Source organism: Oncorhynchus gorbuscha, unplaced genomic scaffold (assembly GCF_021184085.1).
Source record: "Oncorhynchus gorbuscha isolate QuinsamMale2020 ecotype Even-year unplaced genomic scaffold, OgorEven_v1.0 Un_scaffold_1954, whole genome shotgun sequence".
NCBI classification, from domain to species: Eukaryota; Metazoa; Chordata; class Actinopteri; order Salmoniformes; family Salmonidae; genus Oncorhynchus; species Oncorhynchus gorbuscha.
In genome coordinates, this window is record NW_025746595.1 from 22,501 (window position 1) to 43,002 (window position 20,502).

The 20,502-nt window shown below is 42.6% G+C and overlaps 1 protein-coding gene and 1 pseudogene across 1 annotated transcript; one reads left to right on the forward strand and one right to left on the reverse strand.

Annotated features, from left to right (window-relative positions):
* LOC124024616 overlaps positions 1–4,506 on the forward strand; it is a 12,783-nt pseudogene extending 8,277 nt beyond the window's left edge.
* Positions 4,507–4,832: 326 nt separating this feature from the next.
* On the reverse strand, positions 4,833–20,112 carry LOC124024613 (parvalbumin alpha-like; the record flags this gene model as incomplete). Its single annotated transcript, XM_046338509.1, has 5 exons — positions 4,833–5,635; positions 5,723–5,832; positions 6,701–6,833; positions 8,423–8,493; positions 19,997–20,112. Coding segments are annotated over 5 exons (459 nt in total), but the record flags the coding sequence as incomplete, so codon positions are not given.
* Between the last annotated feature and the right edge of the window lie 390 nt (positions 20,113–20,502).

Genomic DNA, 20,502 nt, shown 5'->3' on the forward strand with positions numbered 1-20,502 from the left:
AGCCCCACCCACCCTGACCAGGAGGAACAGGTTAGAGACCCCGTAGCCCCACCCACCCTGACCAGGAGGAACAAGTTAGAGACCCCGTAGCCCCACCCACCCTGACCAGGAGGAACAGGTTAGAGACCCCGTAGCCCCACCCACCCTGACCAGGAGGAACAGGTTAGAGACCCCGTAGCCCCACCCACCCTGACCAGGAGGAATAGGTTAGAGAACCCGTAGCCCCACCCACCCTGACCAGGAGGAACAAGTTAGAGACAAGTATTCCACCCACCCTGACCAGGAGGAATAGGTTAGAGAACCCGTAGCCCCACCCACCCTGACCAGGAGGAACAAGTTAGAGACCCCGTAGCCCCACCCACCCTGACCAGGAGGAATAGGTTAGAGAGACCCCTGGCCCCACCCACCCTGACCAGGAGGAACAAGTTAGAGACAAGTATTCCACCCAACCAATCAACCTTCCTCTGTCTCTCTCTCCTCTCCCCTCTCTCCTCAGCTGTGTGGCTCCTCCTCAGTGAGCTCTCTGCTGCAGACAGTAGATGAGGACAGAGACATGTCTTGGGCCAGGAGAGAACAGCAGGCCCTGGGGAGAGGTGCCCTCTAGAGGTGTGATGACTACACTGCACCTAAAGAACAGGGTTATATTTAGTTACACTACTCATGCCTATGTGTTATTGTATCCATTTAGTTCATAGCAGGGAAATATTTTGGTTGATACAGCCTATGTAGGGGATTCTTCATTGGATAAACTTTTTGGATAGCTTCATCCGTCTCTCTTTCTTCTCCTTCTCCATCCATCACCCTCTCTACCCCCTTCCTCCCCCAGGTCCCCCCTCCACAGCTATCCCGCTCCTCCTCAGTGGGTGAGTCTCTGGGTCTGGGTGGGGGTATGGACCATGAGAGCCTGGTGTCCCACCACTATCCTCCAACCCCAAACTGCTACCCTTCACCCGGGAAGATGGTCACCGTGGTAGGTGTTGGATCCAGGAGCCAAGGAATGGGTGGCTGTATGGGGAGAATGGAAAGCAGCCTACGGTAGGTATTGGATAGCAGCCTATGGTAAGGGATAGTGGATAGCAGCCTATGGTAGGGGATAGTGGATAGCAGCCTATGGTAGGGATAGTGGATAGCAGCCTATGGTAGGTGATAGTGGATAGCAGCCTATGGTAGGGGATAGTGGATAGCAGCCTATGGTAGGTGATAGTGGATAACAGACTATGGTAGGTGATAGTGGATAGCAGCCTATGGTAGGGGATAGTGGATAGCAGCCTATGGTAGGGGATAGTGGATAGCAGCCTATGGTAGGTGATAGTGGATAACAGACTATGGTAGGGGATAGTGGATAACAGACTATGGTAGGTGATAGTGGATAACAGACTATGGTAGGTGATAGTGGATAACAGACTATGGTAGGTGATAGTGGATAACAGACTATGGTAGGTGATAGTGGATAACAGACTATGGTAGGTGATAGTGGATAACAGACTATGGTAGGGGATAGTGGATAAATGGTAGACTATGCAGTAGGTGATAGTGGATAACAGACTATGGTAGGTGATAGTGGATAAGGGGATAGACTATGGTAGGTGATAGTGGATAACAGACTATGGTAGGGGATAGTGGATAACAGACTATGGTAGGTGATAGTGGATAGCAGCCTATGGTAGGGGATAGTGGATAGCAGACTATGGTAGGGGATAGTGGATAACAGCCTATGGTAGGTGATAGTGGATAACAGACTATGGTAGGGGATAGTGGATAGCAGCCTATGGTAGGTGATAGTGGATAACAGACTATGGTAGGGGATAGTGGATAGCAGCCTATGGTAGGGGATAGTGGATAGCAGCCTATGGTAGGTGATAGTGGATAACAGACTATGGTAGGTGATAGTGGATAACAGACTATGGTAGGTGATAGTGGATAACAGACTATGGTAGGTGATAGTGGATAGCAGCCTATGGTAGGTGATAGTGGATAACAGACTATGGTAGGTGATAGTGGATAACAGACTATGATAGGGGTCAGTAGATAACAGACTATTATAGGGGTCAGTAGATAGCAGACTATGATAGGGGTCAGTAGATAACAGACTATGATAGGGGTCAGTAGATAACATACTATGATAGGGGTCAGTAGATAGCAGACTATGATAGGGTCAGTAGATAGCAGACTATGATAGGGGTCAGTAGATAAATAGACTATGATAGGGGTCAGTAGATAACAGACTATGATAGGGCCAGTAGATAACATACTATGATAGGGTCAGTAGATAACAGACTATGATAGGGGACTCATGATAGGGGTCAGTAGAAACAGACTATGATAGGGGTCAGTAGATAACAGACTATGATAGGGGTCAGTAGATAGCAGACTATGATAGGGGTCAGTAGATAACAGACTATGATAGGGGTCAGTAGATAACAGACTATGATAGGGGGTCAGTAGATAACAGACTATGATAGGGGTCAGTAGATAACAGACTATGATAGGGGTCAGTAGAGACAGATAGGGGTCTAGAGAACAGACATTTATAGGGGTCAGTAGATAACAGACTGCGATAGGGGTCAGTGGATAACAGACTACGATAGGGGTCAGTAGATAACAGACATTGATAGGGCCAGTAGATAACAGACTATGATAGGGGTCAGTAGAGAGCAGACTATGATAGGGGTCAGTAGAGACAGACTATGATAGGGGTCAGTAGATAACAGACATTGATAGGGGTCAGTAGAGAACAGACATTTATAGGGGTCAGTAGAGAGCAGACTATGATAGGGGTCAGTGGATAACAGACTATGGTAGGGGTCAGTAGATAACAGACTATGATAGGGGTCAGTAGATAAGACTATGATAGGGGGTCAGTAGATAACAGACTATGGTAGGGGTCAGTAGATAACAGACATTGATAGATAGGGTCAGTAGAGAACAGACATTTATAGGGGTCAGTAGAGAGCAGACTATGATAGGGTCAGTAGAAGTCAGCAGACTATGATAGGGGTCAGTAGATAACAGACATTGATAGGGGTCAGTAGAGAACAGACATTTATAGGGGTCAGTAGAGAGCAGACTATGATAGGGGGTCAGTAGAGAACAGACTATGATAGGGGTCAGTAGAGAAACAAACATTGATAGGGGTCAGTAGAGAACAGACATTTATAGGGGTCAGTAGAACAGACTATGATAGGGGTCAGTAGAGAGCAGACTATGATAGGGGTCAGTAGATAACAGACATTGTAGAGAACAGACATTGATAGGGGTCAGTAGAGAACAGACAGACTATGATAGGGGTCAGTAGAGAACAGACATTGATAGGGGTCAGTAGAGAGCAGACTATGATAGGGGTCAGTAGAGAACAGACATTGATAGGGGTCAGTAGAGAGCAGACTATGATAGGGGTCAGTAGAATAGATAGCAGACTATGATAGTTACTCAGTTCAGAGAACAGACTATGATAGGGGTCAGTAGATAGCAGACTATGATAGGGGTCAGTAGATAGCAGACTATGATAGGGGTCAGTAGATAGCAGACTATGATAGGGGTCAGCGGATAGCAGGATAACAGCAAGGACCATTATGATTCATTCCTTTGTTTGTCTGTTTGTTTGTTCCTTTATCCATCCATCCATCCATGATTCATTCATTCCTATGTGGCTGACTGGCTGGCTGGCTGGCTGGCTGGGAATACTGGACTTTATCTAGGAACTTGTCTGTTCCAGTATTTAGGCCATTGTTGTGTTTGCTAATATTCCTCTGGTCTCTGTTGTTCCAACAGCCAGGGCTGGTTCCCAGCAGCTTATGTTTCTTCTATTGAGGAGTTCTCTAACCTCTTGGGATCCAGGTATGTCAATCAATCAATCAATCAATCAATCAATCAATCAATCAATCAATCAATCAATCAATCAATGAATCAATATGATCATATCTGACATTTGACCCTCCAGTGGCACTTCCTTGAGGAGCCACAGCATGAACAACCTATTGGATCCCTCTGACACCTCCATGGGCCAATCAGAAAAGGCCTACGGTGATGTAGCGCCCCCTACCACACCCACTCGCAGGGCCTCCGTCGACCTCCGACCAATCTCTCCCCTCCCTGAGAGGAGGGGCGGAGCCTGAGATAGTGATGAGAACAAATAGCCTGAAAGGCTACAACGACTCCGCCCCCTCCTCCTCCGCCCCGCCACCCCTCACCCAACAACAATGCTCCGGAGGGGGTCAGCTGACTTTCGACCAATCCAGCCTACTTTCCCGGAGAGGACAGCAGAATCATTGTCACCCCTTGGAGCTTCTGGAGAAAACCTACTCTTTCCCAGGTAGGTGTGTGTGTCAGTTTGTGTGTGTGTGCCTGCTGTGATGTTTGTCATTCATGTTGAGTGCTAGTTCTTTACATGTCACCTGATCTGTTGCAGGGGAACCAATCCCTTTGCGACAGTGAAGCTTAAACCAACAACCACCAATGACAGATCAGCACCCAGGACCCACTGACCAATCAACACAGAGATGTCGGCGTCAAGAAAAGCTGGCGTCCTTGAGTTTGACATTGAGTCTATTTTTAGAGAAATGATGTAGATCATCTAATAGTGTAAAAATATCTTTATTTATTCATACTATTATGCGATTTAAGAATAGCACTTTGTCACATTGTTTGTGTGTTTCGATAGATCTTCCAATGGTTTACTAATTGTTCGATCTAGGATGCTTTTATTGTGAAATAGATACTTTAATTTTGAAAATATCTAAATGAATCATCTCATTTGTGCATCCCTTGTTCTACAGTATATTAGTGTCCAGTCTAGTTTATATCAAATCATTAAATAATAACAAATAAAATAGTCATTTTACTCAAGGTGTTTTATTTCTTAGTAGTTCTTATTTTGAATAATTTCTCTCTCTTCACCACTCTACCTCTTTATTTATACATCTCATCACCGAACGAGAGAGGAAGGAGGAAATGAGGAAGGGAGGACAGGAAGGAGGGTACAAGTATGTGTGAGGTAGAGAAAATAAAGAATGAGAGACACAGGTTGTAAGGGTTCAGTCCCCCCAAAAATGGCACTCTATTAAAGATAGCACCCTATTCCCTTTTGGCACCCTTTGGAAGTAGTGCACTATAAAGGGATTAGGGTGCCATTTTGGATAAGGTGACATTGGGTCCATAGACGGCTAGAAAGGGAAGGTGTCTGGTACATTATATCTACAGGAAAGGTTTTCTTTTAAAAGGAGACAGTCATGAGGTTTTCAAATCAAAACAGGACATATATACAGGATGTTGGTGTGGTAGAAAAACATACAAATAAATACAGTAGTGCTTGTTGGGGAGTCCTCTCTCTACCTCCCCCTGGTGGACGTATCTGATACTGTTTCTGGTTAGAGAGACTGGGCCTGTATGGTGCGGAGTAGGGTGAAGTAGCCTTGACGCTGATCTTGGGTCAGTTGGCATTTTTCCCCGACTAATGGTTAAGGTTGGGATTGGGGAAGGTGATCCTAGATCTGTGTCGAGGAGAAACTTCACCCTGGACTCGATGGTGCTTTTTGGGTGATGGGGTGGGAGTTGCATTTAAAACATGAATTCGCAGGGGAGGAGAAAGGGGAGGATATAGGTGCTCTTTACACCTCATGGACCAAGACTTCAAACTCTGGAAAAGAGAAGAAGAGGACGACATTAAGATCCTCTGGGAATGAGTCAGGATTTCATTCCGTTATCATCCTACCACCTCTCTCACCGTCGATGCCGATCTTTCCGTCTCCGTCCTTGTCGGCGGCGTTAAGGAAGGCTCTGGTCTCGGCGTCGGTCAGGTCTCTGCCGGCCTCAGCGAAACTCTTCAGCACAAACCTGAGGTAGAAGAGTTCAAAGTTTAGGGGTCAAGATTAAGGAGCTACGTGTGTGTGTGTGTGTGTGTGTGTCTGATGTTCTCAGCAAAACCCTTCAGTATGAACCTGAGGTAGAAGAGAGTTCAAAGGTTAGGGGTCAAGATTAAGGAGCTACGTGTGTGTGTGTGTGTGTCTGATGTTCTCAGCAAAACCCTTCAGTATGAACCTGAGGTAGAAGAGAGTTCAAAGGTTAGGGGTCAAGATTAAGGAGCTACGTGTGTGTGTGTGTGTGTGTGTGTGTGTGTGTGTGTGTGTGTGTGTGTGTGTGTGTGTGTGTGTGTGTGTGTGTGTGTGTGTGTGTGTGTGTGTGTGTGTGTGTGTGTGTGTGTGTGTGTGTGTGTCTGCTGTTCTCAGCAAAACCCTTCAGTATGAACCTAAGGTCAGAGATTTAGCGGGAAGAAAAAATGTAATAAGCTGCAAAATCCTGTTTCCTTTCCCCACAATCTCTAGGTTTTCCAGATATCATGTTTGGACGATTCCCGGATTCACTGCTTATTCCATCCTGACGCCAGGGATCTTCCAATCAGGATTTCTGGAACACTGTGGCATTTTGGCAAAGTTACCGGAATTTTGCAATCCTGTATTGGGCATGCATTCTAAATGGTATGCTAGCTTGTAAATGGGAAAATAGCCACACATTCACATCTGATGAATGTGTGTGTGTGCACACCTATCCATGTGCTTATTTGGTATGTGTGTGTGTGTGTGTGTGTGTGTGTGTGTGTGTGTGTGTGTGTGTGTGTGTGTGTGTGTGTGTGTGTGTGTGTGTGTGTGTGTGTGTGTGTGTGTGTGTGTGTGTGTCCGTCTATGTGTATCTCTCTTCCTCTTACTTGAGCTCCTCCTCCTCAATGAATCCACTCTGGTCAGCATCAATAGCCTGGAACACCTTCTTGACATTGTCAGGAGTCATGGCCTTCAGGCCCACCAGAGCAAAGAACTTCTTATGGTCGAAGGAACCCTCCGCTGGACACACACACACACACACACACACACACACACACACACACACACACACACAGGTCATCACACACAAACACACACACACACACACACACACACACACACACACACACACACGACACACAGGTCACATCAGACACAAACATGGACAGATAAACATCACACACATACACATGGACAGATAACACACACACACATACACACACACACACACACATGCACACACACACACACACACACACACACACACACACACACACACACACACACACACACACACACACACACACACACACACACACACACACACACACACACACACACACACACACACACACACACACACACACACACACACACGGACATGGACAGGTCATCACACACAAACATGGACAGATAAACACACACACATACACACACGCAAAGGTATGCACACACACACACACACACACACACACACACACACACACACACACACACACACACACACACACACACACACACACACACACACACACACACACACACACACACACACACACACACACATGGACATGTACAGCACACACACACACACACACACACACACACATGGACATGTAAGCACACACACATACACGGACAGGTCATCACACAGATGCACACGAACGGACAGGCACACACACACACACAAAGGTATGCACACACACACACACACGCAAAGGTATGCACACACACACGCAAAGTATGCACACACACACACGCAAAGGTATACACACACACACACAAAGGTATGCACACACACACATGCAAAGGTATGCACACACACACACGCAAAGGTATGCACACACAAACATGGACAGGTAAGTACACACACACACATACACAAACATGGACAGGTAAGTACACACACACACATACACAAACATGGACAGGTAAGTACACACACACACATACACAAACATGGACAGGTAAGTACACACACACACACACACATGCACAAACATGGACAGGTAAGTATACACACACACACACACACATACACAAACATGGACAGGTAAGTACACACATACACAAACATGGACAGGTAAGTACACACACACACATACACAAACATGGACAGGTAAGTACACACACACACACACACACACACATACACAAACATGGACAGGTAAGCACACACACACACATACACAAACATGGACAGGTAAGTACACACACACACACATACACAAACATGGACAGGTAAGTACACACACACACACACACATACACAAACATGGACAGGTAAGTACACACACACACATACACAAACATGGACAGGTAAGCACACACACACACATACACAAACATGGACAGGTAAGCACACACACACAAAGGTATGCACACACACACACGGACAGGTAAGCACACACACACGGACAGGTAAGCACACACACACGGACAGGTAAGCACACACACATGGACAGGTAAGCACACACACACACGGACAGGTAAGCACACGGACAGGGAGGAGAGAGAGGGAGGAGACGGGAAAAGGAAATGGAGAGATATATATTATATTATTTTCAAAAGATTAGGTTTGGTTTTCAACAGTGAAAACTTGTGCTCACCTTTGACTGCATCAAGGGCCTTCTGAATATCATCAGCTTTCAAAAATCTTTCAAAGCGGCCATCTTGGTAACTGAGGGAGAGAGAGGTTTATGAATATAGAATATGGGATAGCATAAATGAGGCGCTAGGACAAAGTGTTTAGTGTCAGTTACTAGGTTCTATTGAGCCCTGAGACCTTGGCTAAGGAACAGGACAGACAGAGATACACAGACTCACTGTCTCTGGACTGTGGTGATGTAAAGCACCAGGAATAGTGTCTGCCAGTCACAAAGTAAGGACGGGAGAAGAGGGGAAAGGAGAGAGGAGGGGGAAAAGGGGAGAGGAGGGGGAAAGGGGAGAGGAGGGGGGAGAGGAGGGGGTAAAGGAGAGAGGAGGGGTGAAAGGAGAGGAGGGGTGAAAGGGAGAGGGGGGGTAAAGGAGAGAGGAGGGGGAAAGGGGAGAGGAGGGGGTAAAGGAGAGAGGGGAGGGGGAAAGGAGAGAGGAGGGGGAAAGGGGAGAGAGGAGGGGTGAAAGGGGAGAGGAGGGGTGAAAGAGGAGAGGAGGGGGAAAGGGGAGAGGGAGGGGGTAAAGGGGAGAGGGAGGGGGAAAGGGGAGAGGAGGGGGAAAGGGGAGAGGAGGGGGTAAAGGAGAGAGGAGGGGGTAAAGGAGAGAGAAGGGGGAAAGGAGAGAGAGGGGAGGGGGAAAGGGGAGAGGAGGGGGAAAGGGGAGAGGAGGGGGAAAGGGGAGAGAGGAGGGGGAAAGGGGAGAGGAGGGGGGAAAGCTGACCAAAGGCCATATTTGGTAATATAAGACGCAGAATAAATACCGATTGTGAACAGAGGTGCAATGATAATCAACAAGATTCTTCCCAAGACAAATCTTAGAAGAAAGCATATGACTACCACTCTCTCAAAATGGAGCCAGAGTCCTATTGCCTCACATTTACAAGTTCACCCAGCTCAATTTGATCATGGCAGTTGTAGTGTCCTGGGTGCACAGTTTTGAAATGTTTGTGAAATCATTCCTGCATTGCCGTAATTGCTCAATAGATGTCAGTAAAGAGCAGATATCTCTTAATAACTAGTCAATACAACTGACAGAGAATCTCAATAGTCTAAAGTAGCATCCTTACCATCGCCTGCAATAATGCAAGAAGACGTTGAAAGATCATTTGGTGGAAGCCGTCAGAGGGACATTCTGTCTGACTCTGTCTAATCATTCTGAATAAGAACGAGGCCATGGGGTGAGGAAGCCTCTATATTACTGAGATAAAGCCTGATTAGGCTAGTGACATGGAGGTGGAAAGAGTCTAGTGACATGGAGGTGGATAGAGGCTAGTGACATGGAGGTGGATAGAGTCTAGTGACATGGAGGTGGATAGAGTCTAGTGACATGGAGGTGGATAGAGTCTAGTGACATGGAGGTGGATAGAGTCTAGTGACATGGAGGTGGAAAGAGTCTAGTGACATGGAGGTGGATAGAGTCTAGTGACATGGAGGTGGATAGAGTCTAGTGACATGGAGGTGGATAAAGTCTAGTGACATGGAGGAGGATAGAGGCTAGTGACATGGAGGTGGATAGAGTCTAGTGACATGGAGGTGGATAGGAGTCTAGTGACATGGAGGTGGATAGAGTCTAGTGACATGGAGGTATAGAGTCTAGTGACATGGAGAGTGGATAAAGTCTAGTGACATGGAGGAGGATAGAGTCTAGTGACATGGTGGTGGATAGAGTCTAGTGACATGGAGGTGGATAGAGTCTAGTGACATGGAGGTGGATAGAGTCTAGTGACATGGCGGTATAGAGTCTAGTGACATGGAGAGGTGGATAGAGTCTAGTGACATGGAGGTATAGAGTCTAGTGACATGGTGGGTGGATAGAGTCTAGTGACATGGCGGTATAGAGTCTAGTGACATGGAGGTGGATAGAGTCTAGTGACATGGAGGTGGATAGAGTCTAGTGACATGGAGAGGTGGATAGAGTCTAGTGACATGGAGGTGGATAGAGGCTAGTGACATGGTGTGGTGGATGTGTGTCTAGTGACATGGCGGTATGTGTGTAGTGACATGGAGGTGGATGTGTCTAGTGACATGGTGTGTGTGGATAAGTCTGTGACATGGAGTGGTGGATAGAGTCTGTGTTGGAGGTGGATGTGAAAAGTCGTGAGAGTGGTAAATGTGCATGAGTATTTGTTGTGCTGTGTGTGTGTGTGTGTGTGTGTGTGTGTGTGTGTGTGTGTGTGTGTGTGTGTGTGTGTGTGTGTGTGTGTGTGTGTGTGTGTGTGTGTGTGTGTGTGTGTGTGTGTGTGTGTGTGTGTGTGTGTGTGTTGTGGTTGTGTGTGTGTGTGGGTAAGTCAGTGCCAGAGCTTCTGTAAATGTGCATGAGTATTTGTTGCTTTTGCTGGTGTGTGTGTGTGTGTGTGTGTGTGTGTGTGTGTGTGTGTGTGTGTGTGTGTGTGTGTGTGTGTGTGTGTGTGTGTGTGTGTGTGTGTGTGTGTGTGTGTGTGTGTGTGTGTGTGGTTGTGTGTGTGTGGGTGTGTGTGTGTGTGTGTGTGTTGCTTTTGCTGGTTGTGTGTGTGTGTGGGTAAGTCAGTGCCAGAGCTTCTGTAAATGTGCATGAGTATTTGTTGCTTTTGCTGGTGTGTGTTTGTGTGTGTGTGTGTGTGTGTGTGTGTGTGTGTGTGTGTGTGTGTGTGTGTGTGTGTGTGTGTGTGTGTGTGTGTGTGTGTGTGTGTGTGTGTGTGTGTGTGTGTGTGTGTGTGTGTGTGTGTGTGTGTGTGTGTGTGGTTGTATGGTTTTGGCAGAAACGTGTATGAGGAGACTGTGACTAATTAAATGTGAAAGTAGCTCTCTCTCTCACTCTCTCTCTCTCTCTCTCTCTCTCGCTCTCTCTCTCTCTCTCTCCCTCTCTTAATATAATATCTCTCTCTCTCTCTCTCTCTCTCTCTCTCTCTCTCTCTCTCTCTCTCTCTCACTCTCTCTCTCTCTCTCTCTCTCTCTCTCTCTCTTCCTCTCTTAATATATCTCTATCTCTCTCTCTTTCTTCATCTCCCCCTTTTTATCTCGCCCCCTTCTCTCTCTACCTTGGTAACAGCTATATTTTGAAATCTAACTCTGTCCATCTGTCTGTCTGTTGAACTTTTCTATAAATAGTACAGTATGGACCAAGACATCCGCCAAGGACGCAGCCAAGGCCCATATCTCTCACATCTCTCACATCTCTCACATCTCTCATATCTCTCATCTCTCACTCTCTCTCTCTCTATCTCTCACATCTCTCATATCTCTCACATCTCTCTATCTCTCTCTCTTTCTTAATATATCTCTATCTCTCACATCTCTTTCTTCATCTCCCTTTTTATCTCGCCCCATGTCTCTCTCTACCTTGGTAACAGCTATTCCATTTTGAAATCTAACTCTGTCCATCTGTCTGTCTGTTGAACTTTTATCTTCTAAATAGTACTCCTGGACCAAGACATCCGCCAATCTTCTGACGCAGCCAAGGCCCATATCTCCTGTATCTCTCATCTTCTCTCACATCTCTGTCTATCTCTCATATCCTGTATCTCTCATATCTCTCTGTATCTCTCTCCATCTCTCACATCTCTCACATCTCTCATATCTCTCACATCTCTCATATCTCTCACATCTCTCACATCTCTCATATCTCTCACATCTCTCACATCTCTCATATCTTCTATATTTAGGAGGCGATAAGCAGAAAATCATGAATTCCACTACAAGATTTCTGGAGAAGCTAAAAGTTCCCAGAATATTGTAACCCTGCCGATAGTAACTCTTCATGTGTCCTGTATCTTCTGTATCTCCTGTATCTCCTGTATCTTCTGTATCTCCTGTATCTTCTGTATCTCCTGTATCTCCTGTATCTCCTGTATCTTCTGTATCTTCTGCAGTATCCTGGTTATCTTCTGTATCTCCTGTATCTTCTGTATCTTCTGTATCTCCTGTATCTCCTGTATCTCCAGTGTATCTTCTGTATCTTCTGCTATCTCCAGTATCTCCTGGCATCTACATCTTCTGTATCTCCAGTATCTTCTGTATCTCCTGTTTCATCTCCTGTATCTCCCAGTATCTTCTGTTTCAAAGCTCTTCTGTATCTTCTGGCATCTCCTGTATCTCCTGTATCTTCTGTATCTCCTGTGGCATCTCATATGTTTCATCTCCTTCTAGTATCTTCTGTATCTTCTGTAACTCCTGTATCTCCTGTATCTCCTGTATCTTCTGTATCTCCTGTATCTCCTGTATCTTCTGTATCTCCTGTATCTCCTGTATCTTCTGTATCTCCTGTATCTCCTGTATCTCCTGTATCTCCTGTATCTTCTGTATGTATATTGAATATACCTAACCCTTCTAGAATCTTTAACAGTTCCACTTCATCACAGGTAAAACAACTTCTCCAGTTGTCTTTGACAGCAACATACATTCGGTATATGATTGACAGCAACCCGAACCCTTCTGGCACGTACACAGGGGTCTTAGGTTAGTGTAGCCCACTCGAGGTAAAACAACGTGACGATTAGTCTTGACAATGTGAGCCTTCCACTGCAGGGTAATATGTCACGTCAAGTGGTGTACAACTCTACGACATAGAACTGTATTTATGCCTCTGTAAGTCATTGAGAACACATTAGCTTTTACAATAACGACCTGACCAAGAAGGAGCAATATAATTAACTACAACAAATTTGTTAGCTAAAGTGACATATACCGTTAACTACAATGGTCAAATGTCTTATTTTTTAACATTATTTTAACAGGACCATGGCCCAATACCAAATCCATCCCTAAGCCCTATTTCCAGCATTTGTGGAGATCTGAGAGGATTCGATTGGTATAAGAAATATGGTAATAGCTTCATCTTGCCCTATGATAGGCTAGGTTGAAGTGTCACCATATTGCTTATACCAATCAAATCCTCTCAGATCTCTACAAGCTGATGAAGGGCTGAGAGATGGATTTGGGATTGGGCCTGTGTTGTGTGGGTTGTCTTTAGGGGACACCCAGATGTCCTCTCTCTCTATCAGATGGTGCAAAGCCTCTTTTTAATGGGATGTTTATCCCAATAATAGCTATTTATCACCGTGTTGGGTGACGGGTGTTGAAATGAGGAAGTGCTGCTATAGTCCTACATTTGACTGGCTTCAGGTTTGTGTCATGCAACGGTCAAATAGAGTATGATGTATGTGACTATGATGTATGTGACTATGCTGTATGTGACTATGATGTATGTGAGTATGATGTATGTGACTATGATGTATGTGACTATGATGTATGTGAGTATGATGTATGTGACTATGATGTATGTGACTATGATGTATGTGACTATGATGTATGTGACTATGATGTATGTGACTATGATGTATGTGAGTATGATGTATGTGAGTATGATGTATGTGACTATGATGTATGTGAGTATGATGTATGTGAGTATGATGTATGTGAGTATGATGTATGTGAGTATGATGTATGTGACATGATGTATGTGACTATGATGTATGTGACTGATGTATGTGACTATGATGTATGTGACTGATATATGTGACTATGATGTATGTGACTATGATGTATGTGACTATGATGTATGTGGCTATGATGTATGTGACTATGATGTATGTGACTATGATGTATGTGACTATGATGTATGTGACTATGATGTATGTGAGTATGATGTATGTGAGTATGATGTATGTGAGTATGATGTATGTGAGTATGATGTATGTGACTATGATGTATGTGACTGATGTATGTGACTATGATGTATGTGACTGATATATGTGACTATGATGTATGTGACTATGATGTATGTGACTATGATGTATGTGACTATGCTATGATGTGATGATGTATGTGACTGATATATGTGACTATGATGTATGTGACTGATGTATGTGAGTATGATGTATGTGACTATGATGTATGTGACTGATGTATGTGACTATGATGTATGTGACTGATGTATGTGACTATGATGTATGTGACTATGATGTATGTGACTATGATGTATGTGACTGATGTATGTGACTATGATGTATGTGAGTATGATGTATGTGACTATGATGTATGTGAGTATGATGTATGTGACTATGATGTATGTGACTGATGTATGTATGATGACTATGATGTATGTGACTGATGTATGTGACTATGATGTATGTGACTATGATGTATGTGACTGATGTATGTGACTATGATGTATGTGACTATGATGTATGTGAGTATGATGTATGTGAGTATGATGTATGTGACTGATGTATGTGACTATGATGTATGTGACTGATGTATGTGACTATGATGTATGTGACTATGATGTATGTGACTATGATGTATGTGACTATGATGTATGTGACTATGATGTATGTGACTATGATGTATGTGACTGATGTATGTGACTATGATGTATGTGACTATGATGTATGTGACTATGATGTATGTGACTATGATGTATGTGACTGATGTATGTGGTATGTGACTGATATATGTGATGATGTATGTGACTATGATGTATGATGATGTATGTGACTGATGTATGTGACTATGATGTATGTGACTATGATGTATGTGACTATGATGTATGTGACTATGATGTATGTGACTGATGTATGTGACTATGATGTATGTGACTGATGTATGTGATGTGTATGTGGTTATGATGTATGTGACTATGATGTATGTGACTGATGTATGTATGTGACTGATGTATGTGACTATGATGTATGTGACTATGATGTATGTGACTATGATGTATGTGACTGATGTATGTGACTATGATGTATGTGACTGATGTATGTGACTATGATGTATGTGACTGATGTATGTGGTTATGATGTATGTGACTGATGTATGTGACTATGATGTATGTGACTATGATGTATGTGACTATGATGTATGTGACTATGATGTATGTGACTATGATGTATGTGACTATGATGTATGTGACTATGATGTATGTGACTATGATGTATGTGACTATGATGTATGTGACTATGATGTATGTGACTATGATGTATGTGACTATGATGTATGTGACTGATGTGACTGTGGTTATGATGTATGTGACTATGATGTATGTGACTATGATGTATGTGACTATGATGTATGTGACTATGATGTATGTGACTATGATGTATGTGACTGATGTATGTATGATGATGTGACTGATGTATGTGACTATGATGTATGTGACTATGATGTATGTGACTGATGATGTATGTGACTATGATGTATGTGACTATGATGTATGTGACTATGATGTATGTGGTTAGGATGTATGTGACTATGATGTATGTGACTATGATGTATGTGATGTATGTGTATGATGTATGTGACTGATGTATGTGACTGATGTATGTGACTGATGTATGTGACTGATGTATGTGACTATGATGTATGTGACTATGATGTATGTGACTATGATGTGATGTGTACTGATGTATGTGACTATGATGTATGTGACTATGATGTATGTGACTATGATGTATGTGACTATGATGTATGTGACTATGATGTATGTGACTATGATGTATGTGACTATGATGTATGTGTATGTGACTGATGTATGTGACTGATGTATGTGACTATGATGTATGTGACTATGATGTATGTGACTATGATGTATGTGACTATGATGTATGTGACTATGATGTATGTGACTATGATGTATGTGACTGATGTATGTGACTATGTATGTGACTGATGTATGTGACTGATGTATGTGAGTATGATGTATGTGACTGATGTATGTGAGTATGATGTATGTGACTATGATGTATGTGACTGATGTATGTGAGTATGATGTATGTGACTGATGTATGTGAGTATGATGTATGTGACTATGATGTATGTGACTATGATGTATGTGAGTATGATGTATGTGACTATGATGTATGTGAGTATGATGTATGTGACTGATGTATGTGACTATGATATGATGTATGTGACTGATGTATGTGAGTATGATGTATGTGACTATGATGTATGTGACTATGATGTATGTGAGTATGATGTATGTGACTATGATGTATGTGAGTATGATGTATGTGACTGATGTATGTGAGTATGATGTATGTGACTGATGTATGTGAGTATGATGTATGTGACTGATGTATGTGAGTATGATGTATGTGACTATGATGTATGTGACTGATGTATGTGACTGATGTATGTGAGTATGATGTATGTGACTGATGTATGTGAGTATGATGTATGTGACTATGATGTATGTGACTGATGTATGTGAGTATGATGTATGTGACTGATGTATGTGAGTATGATGTATGTGACTATGATGTATGTGACTATGATGTATGATGATGTGACTATGATGTATGTGACTGATGTATGTGAGTATGATGTATGTGACTGATGTATGTGACTATGATGTATGTGACTGATGATGTGAGTATGATGTATGTGACTATGATGTATGTGACTATGATGTATGTGACTATGATGTATGTGACTATGATGTATGTGACTATGATGTATGATGATGTATATGATGTATGTGACTATGATGTATGTGACTATGATGTATGTGACTATGATGTATGTGATGTGACTGATGTATGTGAGTATGATGTATGTGACTATGATGTATGTGACTGATGTATGTGACTATGATGTATGTGACTATGATGTATGTGACTATGATGTATGTGACTATGATGTATGTGACTATGATGTATGTGACTATGATGTATGTGACTATGATGTATGTGACTATGATGTATGATGTATGTGACTATGATGTATGTGAGTATGATGTATGTGACTATGATGTATGTGACTATGATGTATGTGACTATGATGTATGTGACTATGATGTATGTGACTATGATGTATGTGACTATGATGTATGTGACTATGATGTATGTGACTGATGTATGTGATGATGTATGTGACTGATGTATGTGACTATGATGATGTATGTGACTATGATGTATGTGACTATGATGTATGTGACTATGATGTATGTGACTGATGTATGTGACTATGATGTATGTGACTATGATGTATGTGACTGATGTATGTGACTGATGTATGTGACTATGATGTATGTGACTATGATGTATGTGACTATGATGTATGTGACTGATGTATGTGAGTATGATGTATGTGACTATGATGTATGTGAGTATGATGTATGTGACTGATGTATGTGAGTATGATGTATGTGACTGATGTATGTGAGTATGATGTATGTGACTATGATGTATGTGACTATGATGATGTATGTGAGTATGTGACTGATGTATGTGAGTATGATGTATGTGACTATGATGTATGTGAGTATGATGTATGTGACTATGATGTATGTGACTATGATGTATGTGACTATGATGTATGTGACTATGATGTATGTGACTATGATGTATGTGAGTATGATGTATGTGACTATGATGTATGTGACTGATGTATGTGACTATGATGTATGTGACTATGATGTATGTGACTATGATGTATGTGACTATGATGTATGTGACTATGATGTATGTGAGTATGATGTATGTGACTATGATGTATGTGACTATGATGTATGTGACTATGATGTATGTGACTATGATGTATGTGACTATGATGTATGTGACTATGATGTATGTGACTGATGTATGTGACTATGATGTATGTGACTGATGTATGTGACTGATGTATGTGACTATGATGTATGTAAGTATGATGTATGTGACTGATGTATGTGGTTATGATGTATGTGACTATGATGTATGTGACTGATGTATGTGACTATGATGTATGTGACTATGATGTATGTGACTATGATGTATGTGACTGATGTATGTGACTATGATGTATGTGACTGATGTATGTGAGTATGATGTATGTGGTTATGATGTATGTGAGTATGATGTATGTGGTTATGATGTATGTGACTGATGTATGTGACTATGATGTATGTGACTGATGTATGTGACTATGATGTATGTGACTATGATGTATGTGACTGATGTATGTGACTATGATGTATGTGACTGATGTATGTGAGTATGATGTATGTGGTTATGATGTATGTGACTATGATTTATGTGACTATGATGTATGTGACTATGATGTATGTGACTATGATGTATGTGAGTATGATGTATGTGACTGATGTATGTGACTATGATGTATGTGACTGATGTATGTGACTATGATGTATGTGACTATGATGTATGTGACTGATGTATGTGACTATGATGTATGTGACTATGATGTATGTGACTGATGTATGTGACTATGATGTATGTGACTGATGTATGTGGTTATGATGTATGTGACTATGATGTATGTGACTGATGTATGTGACTATGATGTATGTGACTATGATGTATGTGACTATGATGTATGTGACTATGATGTATGTGACTATGATGCATGTGACTGATGTATGTGACTGATGTATGTGACTATGATGTATGTGACTATGATGTATGTGACTATGATGTATGTGACTATGATGTATGTGACTATGATGTATGTGACTATGATGTATGTGACTATGATGTATGTGGTTATGATGTATGTGACTATGATGCATGTGAGTATGATGTATGTGACTATGATGTATGTGACTATGATGCATGTGACTATGATGTATGTGACTGATGTATGTGACTATGATGTATGTGGTTATGATGTATGTGACTATGATGTATGTGACTGATGTATGTGACTGATGTATGTGACTATGATGTATGTGACTGATGTATGTGACTGATGTATGTGACTATGATGTATGTGACTGATGTATGTGACTGATGTATGTGACTATGATGTATGTGACTGATGTATGTGGTTATGATGTATGTGGTTATGATGTACACTCACTCACTCACTCACTCACTCACTCACTCACTCACTCACTCACTCACTCACTCACTCACTCACTCACTCACTCACTCACACACACACACACACACACACACACACACACACACACACACACACACACACACACACACACACACACACACACACACACACACACACACACACACACACACACACACACACACACACACACACACACACACACACACACACACACACACACACACACACACACGTGTCTTGGTCTACAGTCGCACACGCAGTCATATTTTGGCTGAGTGGACAGTAGACTGACATCTCCAAGCAGACCATAGAATACTAGAACCATTGTTTCAGGAATATTCTAAGAATGACAAATATCCTGAGGATTCCGTCTGGGTCAGAACTGGGACTTAGAATAGCTGCAGGTTTTAAAATGGAATTCTACATCCATCCATTCAAGAACACAGAGTCACTACCCAGAATTGTCTATACATGCTGTTTGAATTCACAGCATACTACATATCAACCTGTCCAACACTTCTGAAAACAACAATCCTTTTCTAACACAAGATGACCAAACACAAACCAACGTAAAGTGAATAAAGAACAATATTTTTCTGCGAGTTTGAAGGCATTAACTACAGACCCCAACCAGACAGTATTTGCTTGCAATAATTAATAAGAATTAGTAATAATTATACATCCAGTCTCGTGAACCAATGACAACCAATCCCACAACCCAGACCTTTCAATGATCAGCCTTACCTGGCTAGTGAGGGACTAGACACTGGAAAGAGACAGAGATGGGGAGAGTGAGGGATAGAGTGAGGGAGAAAGTGAAGGAGAAAAAGAGACAGGGGCAGGAGTTGAGATAGGGTAAGAGAGGGGGGTGTCCACTATCAGTCTTATATATCACACACACACACACACACACACACACACACACACACACACACACACACACACACACACACACACACACACACACACACACACACACACACACACACACACACACACACACACACACACACACACACACACACACACACACACACACACACACACACACACACACACACACACGCCTCTATCGTATTAGATGGTGTGTATAATGTTATTTATTTAGCATTTATTTTGGGAGAGTATGGGAGAGGGACAGGGGTTCAAGACATGACGTACTAACACTGCCCTAGGGTCCGATTACTTTCTCAACATTACTAACCAATCAACCACTACTATTAATAAAACATTTATTTGCTCTCCTCACT